A 9,343-nucleotide genomic window follows, 5' to 3' on the forward strand; every position below is an offset into this window, starting at 1 on the left:
GTTACGTCAGTCATTTGCTTCTAAATATTTCATCCAATAAGAAGAACTTCAAACTACTTCAACTAAGAAATATTTACATTTCTTTTGAAACGAATACAAGTTATTTTTGAAATTACTTTCAACTTCAGGTTACCTGTTTATTTTAAATAAAACTATTGTATAAAAACATATATTCTGATTTAAAAAAAAGTTTCAATAACATTAAAATTTATTTGATGATAGACATTTCGAAGGCCTTAACCTGAAAGCACTTAATATTTAACCTAATATTTATAGAGAATACGAAACGATCCATGAATGTTTTGGCTTTTTGTGTTATCGATAGTTTTGAACAGACTTCGGAGCTATAAAAAATAGCCAATATAAACACATTCGGCCATAACGCGCAAAAAGCTCTACATTTCATAAGAATCACTTAAAACAGCGCTCGATGCGAGTATTTGAGATTGAAATATATATGGACGGCTTTATTTTTTTTATTCTTAGTTTTGTATCTCAACACATACTTTATCCGTTTTGGTGTATCTTATTTTTATTTTGTATTTTTTTTTTATTTGAGTGTACCGACTGTTTATTTTTATTACCAGGCAGTATCACAATTTCAGTTTAAGAATTTTTACATCGTTATATGATAATCATATGCAATATAAATGTCTCTGTCAATATTAATGACTTAATTATATGAATTTAAAATCCTATATTTAATGTAGAAGTAAGACATTTTCCTATTGATTGTCGCGTTCGAAACTACTGGTTTGGAAAAGAAAATACAATGCGCTAAGAGAACCGGAGATTATCTCGATAATTCGCTTATTATTATTTTTTTGTCAAATTTGTGAATGACTTACTATTATAAATATAATATAAATAAGCCCATAAGGTTGTCTGGTAGAAATCGCTACCTAGCGATAAGACCGCCTTATTGTGCATCTACTTTTATTTTGTATATATTTCATTTTTATTGTTAAATTACTGTGTTACTGTGGTGTACAATAAAGTATATTATTATTATAAATATAGCAAGGAGGCGCTCGTTTTCCAAAAGTAAAACTAATTATCAATAAATAAAATAATATTATAATTATATACTATTATATATAAATATAATAATTATCAAAGATATTAACACACCAACTAAATAACCTTTTGCCAACCTCTATATTTTTTATACCCGTCTATAAGTTGTGGTCCGTGTGGCCAGGCCTGGCGTACCTGTCGCCGGAGCTGCTGCGCGGCGCGGGCTGGGGCAAGGACTGCTTCCCCACGTCGCTGGAGGTGCGCAGCGGCTCGGCGGCGGCCGACGTGTACGCGTTCGCGCTGCTGCTGTACGAGCTGCACACGCGGCGCGGGCCCTTCGGCGCCGACGCGCCGCCGCCGCCCGCGCTGCTGCGCCGCCTCGCGCACCCCGCGCCCGCGCCCTACAGGTAGGTGCGTGTCCCCCGCCCGCCGCCACGCTCCTCGATACGAGCGTATCTCATTTCGTCAGCGCAAACGACCTCTATGCTCGAGTGGTGTGTACACCGGTTATCATGGGTACGCTACTCTGAGGTCCCGGGTTCGATTCCCGGCCGAGTCGATGTAGATTACCATTAGTTTTCTATGTTGTCTTGGGTCCGGGTGTTTGTGGTACCGTCGTTACTTCTGATTTCCATAACACAAGTGCTTCAGCTACTTACATTGGGATCAGAGTAATGTATGTGATGTTGTCTCATATTTATTTTATATTTAAAATGAGTACATCGAACAATTCCAGATGTCATAATTCTACTCTAGTACCGATTGAGATCGTAAATATTACTTATAAGACGTCGAATCTAAACAAGGCGAATGGACAAGAAGATTCAGTATTGTCGCCCCACAGGCCGCCGCTGGAGGCGCTGGCGGGCAGGTTCGACTGCGTGCGCGAGTGCTGCGCCGAGTGCTGGGCGGAGGACGCGAGCGCGCGGCCGGACTTCAAGGCCGTGCGCGCGAGGCTGCGCCCGCTGCGGAAGGGCATGTACGGCAACCCATACGCAGACATGCATTCAATTTTAACATGGCAACATTTATACTGTATTTTAAATATTTGTTTTTTTTTTTTATTAAAGTATAAGGTTTGTGATCAGAATTACTGTTAATTTCAGGAAACCAAATATATTTGATAACATGATAGCCATGATGGAAAAGTACGCAAACAATTTAGAGGCTTTAGTCGATGAACGCACGGATCAGTTGCAGGAGGAGAAGAAGAAAACTGGTGAGATAAAACTGTTCAAATATATATTTAGTAAGCTTTCATTTAAAATAGCATCTCAATTAACCTCTATGGATACTTGTACGAAAATAATCAATCTCCCTTCTCACGCCATTTGAGAATTTTAATTTAAGATATCAGTAAAATTCTGATTGACCTCTTGAATCGACAAAACCCTTACGTATTAGAGTTATTTTATAATAATACCAACGTACGGACTTAATTTGTCTCTTTATTTTAACATGAGTTTTTTTCGTGACTCATTTTGTTAAGCTTGACTTTATGATTTATTTTATATTCGGTGTTGATAGAATACATCGGAAGATCGCCGGAATGTACTGTTAAAATTTGCCACATGTGTTCACTAAACTACATTAGGACGACTTGGCGAAAATACCCTTTTGCTTAAAAGAAGAGGCCTTACGGATTACAGTTTTAATATTTTCGACACAATTCGATCCTATAATCAGTATTATACTATACTATTCAAATTAAGGCGATCATTCGCTTCCTCGTCTATTTGGAACTAGAGTTGCCAAACTTAAACTTTCGGTCACGCTCAGGACACTATTTGAATATTTGTCTGGTCCGCCAGCCGACTGTGAATAACGATTAGTTTTTCTAGTTATTCTATGACTGTCACGGCCGAAGCGATCCAGTCATGTTAAATTTAGTCTATTTTTAGTTCAAACCATAGATTTATAACTGTAACTAAATAACACACGATTATAACAAATGGCATTTGTTTTATCAATTCCGAGCCAGTGTCATAAGATCTTTGAACTACATAATATGCATATTTCGTATGAATAATAATTACCTTTCCTTGCATATAATATATGTATTACGTACACTGACATTTATAGGTTTTTACTTGCTAACAACAACAACAACAACAGCCTGTAAATTCCCACTGCTGGGCTAAAGGCCTCCTCTCCCTTTGAGGAGAATGTTTGGAACATATTCCACCACGCTGTTCCAATGCGGGTTGGTGGAATACACATGTGGCAGAATTTCTATGAAATTTGTCACATGCAGGTTTCCTCACGATGTTTTCCTTCACCGCTGAGCACGAGATGAATTATAAAGACAAATTAAGCACATGAATCAGCGGTGCTTGCCTGGGTTTGAATCCGCAATCATCGGTTAAGATGCACGCGTTCTAACCACTGGGCCATCTCTGCTCTTATCGTTATCGTTTCCTTATTGTTATGCATTACTTGCTAAACTAATGCATAACAATAAGGACACGATAATATGTAAATATGAACATTATTAATTCAAAATTCAAAGTAAATAAAGAATATCTAAGTATGTGTTCCACATACAGAAGCGCTATTGGAGGAGATGCTGCCGGCGCCCGTGGCCGAGCAGCTGAAGCGCGGGCGCCGCGTGATGCCCGAGAGCTACGACTCGGTCACGATCTACTTCAGCGACATCGTCGGCTTTACCGCCATGTCCGCGGAGAGCACGCCGCTGCAGGTCCATATCAAATCTATTCTCCACGAACGAATCACACATACGATGTTATATAGTATAAAAAATGAACATTTCACAACATCACACACATTACTCTGATCCCAATGTAAGTAGCTAAAGTACTTGTGCTATGAAATATCAGAAGTAACGACACCACCACAAACACCCAAACCCAAGACAACATAGAAAACTAATTTACTTTGTCTACATTGACTCCGCCTGGGGTCAAACCCGGGAGTTCGGAATAGCGTACCTATGAAAACCGCTGTACACTACTCGACCACGGGGGTCCTCATTATTTTCATTATAATTGACATTAAATATAGATAAAAAAAATTGTCTCATATAAAAAACAAAAGACAACTATTATTAACATCTTCCTGTACAATTTTACATTTAAATATTATAATGAAAGATATGAATTGTTATATATATGTGTAAGTGTTACACATACCTAATGATGAAACTGATAAATGATATATATTACAATCGTTGCAGGTGGTCGATTTTCTGAATGATCTCTACACATGCTTCGATTCGATTTTAGAAAATTTTGACGTCTACAAAGTGGAGACGATTGGCGACGCTTACATGGTGGTGAGTGTATTTTGAACATAGCTTTGTACGCTAAAAAATATTGCCTACTATTAGAATAATTGTTGCTTAAATTAAATTATAATTTCATATAGGTTTAAACGATTTATTTATCAAAACGTTAACATTTAATAGAACAGAACACACTTACAAATCCTACAAAAAATATTCATATTTTACATATTACATAACATTTTATAAAAATAACCAGTTATGGTTTAACACACACCAGTATTAGCCACTTTGTTTGTTCAGTAAAGATAAAATGATACGCGATGGTAATTATTCCGGATACTTCATAACTAAATTGGTAAACTTCAAAGAATGTAAGACAAATGGTGTGCAACCATGTTGAAAGAGGTTTATCTTAGGTCTTGGAGTCGGTCTTATTCAGATTCGAGGATTGTAGATTTTGTCAATGTCAATAGTAATTATTTTAGTAAAAATTCTAATTTGATATGCACCTGCTTACCAACTGAAATAAAATAAAATCTACTAAGCTATTACTACTATTATATAGTGTGAAAATCAGATTATTTGAAAGTGTTAAATATAATAAGTGTTTCAATTCGTACGTGAAAGGCTCCCGTTTACAGACCATTATACACAATGTGTATACAAACAGTACTTTGGCGTCGATAACGTTAAATAAAAAATAATCATATAAAATGAAAGTTTAAACTTTTTTGATAGTTTTAAGACACAAGTTTTTATATCTTTTTATACTAAATACAAGAAACCCCATGAAATTTACATCCTTCTGTGTTGTTATCACTTTTGAGTTATTGTTTGATAGTACCAAAAAGGTACTATGAATTACACTACTCACTGATTTTATTATTACATAAACATTCACCATGATGTATTCCTGATCGATTCCAGCATCGATAGGTAATCTCAAGTTAGATCAACTAACTTCGAGGGAAGTATTTTATTCACTAGTGAGAGCAAACACATATGCACTTCCTATTCTCACACCCTCACTGTCATCCGATAATTTTACGATAAAAATGCAATAACTTTATCACTTTATCTAGCCACTATATCAATAAGACAGACAGTCTTTCGCGGTGCTTTCGACAGACAATTTTACTACACTTTATGCATAGTATATTTTCCTACACCTATATGATAGAAATCATTGGCTTCAAAAGTATAGCTTGACAATGAATGTTGGCCGCGAGTCGAGATGGCCCAGTGGTTAGAACGCGTGCATCTTAACCGATGATTGCGGGTTCAAATCCAGGCAAGCACCGCTGATTCTAGGCTTAATTTGTCTTCATCTCGTGCTCAGCGGTGAAGGAAAATCATCGTGATGAAACCTGCATGTGACCAATTTTATAGAAATTCTGCCACATGTGTATTCCACCAAACCGCATTGGAACAGCGTGGTGGAATATGTTACAAAACCTTCTCCTCAAAGGGAGAGGAACTTACAGCAGTGGGAATTTACAGGCTGTTGTTGTTGTTGTGTTCTATGTTCTTGTTCTATGGTATAGGTTGGCGGACGAGCATATGGGCCACCTGATGGTAAGTGGTCACCATCACCCATAGACAATGACGCTGTAAGAAATATTAACTATTCCTTACATCGTCAATGTGCCACCAACCTTGGGAACTAAGATGTTATGTCCCTTGTGCCTGTAGTTACACTGGCTCACTCACCCTTCAAACCGGAACACAACAATACTGAGTACTGTTATTTGGCGGTAGAATAACTGATGAGTCGGTGGTACCTACCCAGACGGGCTTGCACAAAACCTACCACCAAGTAAGTGTTGTTGTTGAATGTTGGCTTGGAAGTGAACGCAACGGATTCCTCAGGTGTCTGGGCTGCCCATCCGCAACGGCATCCTGCACGCGGGCGAGGTGGCGTCCATGGCGCTGGCGCTGCTGGCCGCCACGCGCGCCTTCCGCGTGCGCCACCGCCCCGACCAGCGCCTGCTGCTGCGAGTCGGCCTGCACTCCGGTACGACCGACCCCCCCCCCCCAACGGGTTATAGACGGGGCAATACTAAACCTTTATTTATTACTTCGACAATCAATAATAATAATAATAATAATCATTTATTTCAGACCATAATTTACATAGATCCATATAGTGTTAGTAAAAATAAATTAATTAATCTTAATACCTAAATTGGTTAGTAAGTTCACAAAAGCAATTTTACTTAATTATTTATGTATGACATTTTTTTTTTTAAACTAATTTTAAACTATTCTACTGGACTACGTGAAGTCGTATCCAGTGAGCTAGTATTGGTGAATCCCAGCGGTCCGACAATGCACGCAAGATGGTGTTGGGACTGTCCCGTACTCGTCAATGAAACTGCCTGTTCATTTAATCTAAAAATATATATAAACAGTGCCCTGTTCCTTGTTGCGAAGTGTAAGCAAATTACATAATGTTGTCTTAGATTTTCGCGATTATTAGACATTGAAATAACCCGTGACGCTGTAAAGTGCTCGAAACGTCGGGATGATAAAAATAATTAATATACGCGATTTAAATCCGTTAAAACTAGTTTTATTTCAATGAGTACATTACATATTACATACTTATAAAACAAAGTTAAGTAAGGAATTGTTTGCATTTGCGACCCCGTTTGTAATTCTTATTGTTAAAGGTCTATCCCCTGGTTATGAGTAGTGTTATAACAACAAGTATTATATGTAGTTTGTGATAAAGTCAATGTATTCTAGTATATAAAATCTTTTCTACAGGTCCAGTTTGCGCCGGCGTCGTGGGACTTAAAATGCCTAGATACTGTTTATTCGGCGACACTGTCAACACCGCCAGTCGATTCGAATCTACGGGAGTTCGTAAGTGGAATATATTTAATAGTTGATCATTTAAAACTTTTTCTATAATCCTCATAATACTAATGATTTAAACTTATTTTTTTCAGCTTTGAAGATTCACTGCAGCGGGGCTTGCAAGATGCTGTTAGATCAGTTAGGCGGGTACATCCTCGAGGAGCGTGGAATTGTGTCCATGAAGGGCAAGCGCGACCAGGTGACGTGGTGGCTGCGCGGGGAGGAGCCCGCCGCCGCCGCCGCGCGCGCCCGCCGCCGCGCCGTCGCGCGCGACCCGCCACCTGACCACCGTGACCACCGTGACCACCGCGACCACCGCGACCATCGCGGACAGCGCAGCTCTCTTAAAACGCGCAATTGGAAAAACCAAGTCGGAAGTTTGCACAGGTCAGTCATTCAAATATATCTATCTATATTCAAATATATACTTATTTGCAATCTATAACCTGGGAGCCAAGGAATCATTAAGGTATAGATTTAAAGAAATTAAGATATTGACTGTTGCTTCCCAATACATATTTTGTAATGTTTTGTATGTACGGAAAAATGTTTTCATGAGAAAATGTGATTCTCATAACATTGGTACAAGGAACAAACACAATCTTGTTACTCCTGTTACTCGACTGCATAGAGTCAGTAACTCTTTTGTGGGGCAATGTATACGCTTCTACAACAGGATCCCAGAAAGCGTTGAAAATGCATCTGTTGCCAAATTTAAAAAAATTGTTAAGGAACGCTTGTGTGCAAAAGGTTACTATACAATTAGCGAATTTATGTTTGATAGCACACCTTGGGAATGAAACGATCGCCTCCTGGCTATTTCTAATCATATACTACTATGTATCTTATTAATTTGACAAAATAAAATAACAAAAAAAAAGACCCGCTGAGTTCCTTTCGCCGGTTCTTCTCAGGTCTGGGTGTTCCTTTTCCGAACCGGTGGTAGTGTTTATTTGACAATCAATAAGTAAGTGTAATGCTTCTATATTGAATAAAGGAATTTGAGTTTGAGTTTTGAGTTTGATATCTGTAGTAGGCACTAGACGGGGCGCCCCGAACGCTGTAGATACCACTACCTTTACTGCTCAGTGCTCATTTAACAATAGTGTGACTTTGCCATTCATTCAGTGTGAGGCACGTACGGAGCGGTGAATCAAAGTATGAACCATGAATAAAAATTCAGTGGTTTTTAAATTAACCATTCAAGTGATTAAACCTACCTAATTAATAATGCTATGTACAATACTGAAATTATTAGAATTCAAAGTGTAACTAACGTATTGTAGCAAACGTATTTATATAACATTATCAACTATATTATATTGCATTGAGTAACTATAGCCGTATTAATTTTTTAATGTATCGTATAAATCATAATATTTTGAAGACACAAAATCTTAGCTCAGTAAGAGCAATGTGCTATTTTCTGTCTTGTCAGATGATCATTCTGAAAGATTATAAGAGAATGAACTGAGTACAATGGTGGCTCACACTCGTGATCAATGCACTGTCGTCGGATGCGGTCAGTTGCCTAGTCTCCTTAATGAAAGGTCACAGTGGTTCCAATCGGTCAGAGAACATCATACAGACAACACAGACAACAAATTAAATCAAGAGGTTTACCTTTACCAACATTATTTTATAGCTCATACAAAAGCGTTAAGCGTCTCACACAATAATCTTTGAATGTATCAAAGAGTAGTTTAATTTTATAAAAAAACGGGACCTTTACATGTGAGCAGCGTAACATTTTGGTTTCTGTTATTATATGAACATAATAATACACATGTTATGTTTGCAGGTGCTGCAGCCTAGAGTCTCCAAAGAAACTTCGTTTTGCTTCTGGAAACCATTTAGAATCGCATACAGATAGCGTCTTACACCATCGAAGTGATGAATACTTAATGGAAGTAAGTTTCATGTTCGAATATATATTTCAATGCAAAATAGCATTAAATGGTAGTTAAATGTGCCAGCACGCACTTGTTTATCATTAAAATATTATTTAATTTGGACACACCAGAAATGAATAGATTTGAATACTATAATTTTATTACTATTGCTTCTATAATAAAATTCCGCAGACATTTTTAACTTTGCCGTTAAGTAAATCAAATCGTTTGTAAAAAATACATTGGTAAAAAAAGCATATTATTCAACACAAGATTTTATAGATGATAAAAAAGCTTGGAGCTAGTATCTGTTGACTTCCACGCAGGA

At 37.6% G+C, this 9,343-nt stretch overlaps 1 protein-coding gene across 2 annotated transcripts in view; it reads left to right on the top strand.

The window, feature by feature from the left end:
• Positions 1 to 9,343, top strand: part of LOC124533852 (guanylate cyclase 32E) — a 45,943-nt gene that overhangs the window by 35,976 nt on the left and 624 nt on the right. For both annotated transcript variants that reach the window (XM_047109395.1, XM_047109394.1), the window contains exons 17-25: positions 1,202 to 1,424; positions 1,862 to 1,996; positions 2,124 to 2,236; positions 3,564 to 3,715; positions 4,211 to 4,309; positions 6,131 to 6,275; positions 7,031 to 7,129; positions 7,216 to 7,510; positions 8,925 to 9,033. In XM_047109395.1, coding sequence (XP_046965351.1) covers positions 1,202 to 1,424; positions 1,862 to 1,996; positions 2,124 to 2,236; positions 3,564 to 3,715; positions 4,211 to 4,309; positions 6,131 to 6,275; positions 7,031 to 7,129; positions 7,216 to 7,510; positions 8,925 to 9,033 — 1,370 coding nt within the window. The remainder of the gene's footprint in view (positions 1 to 1,201; positions 1,425 to 1,861; positions 1,997 to 2,123; positions 2,237 to 3,563; positions 3,716 to 4,210; positions 4,310 to 6,130; positions 6,276 to 7,030; positions 7,130 to 7,215; positions 7,511 to 8,924; positions 9,034 to 9,343) is intronic.

Source organism: Vanessa cardui, chromosome 11 (assembly GCF_905220365.1).
Source record: "Vanessa cardui chromosome 11, ilVanCard2.1, whole genome shotgun sequence".
Taxonomy (NCBI): domain Eukaryota; kingdom Metazoa; phylum Arthropoda; class Insecta; order Lepidoptera; family Nymphalidae; genus Vanessa; species Vanessa cardui.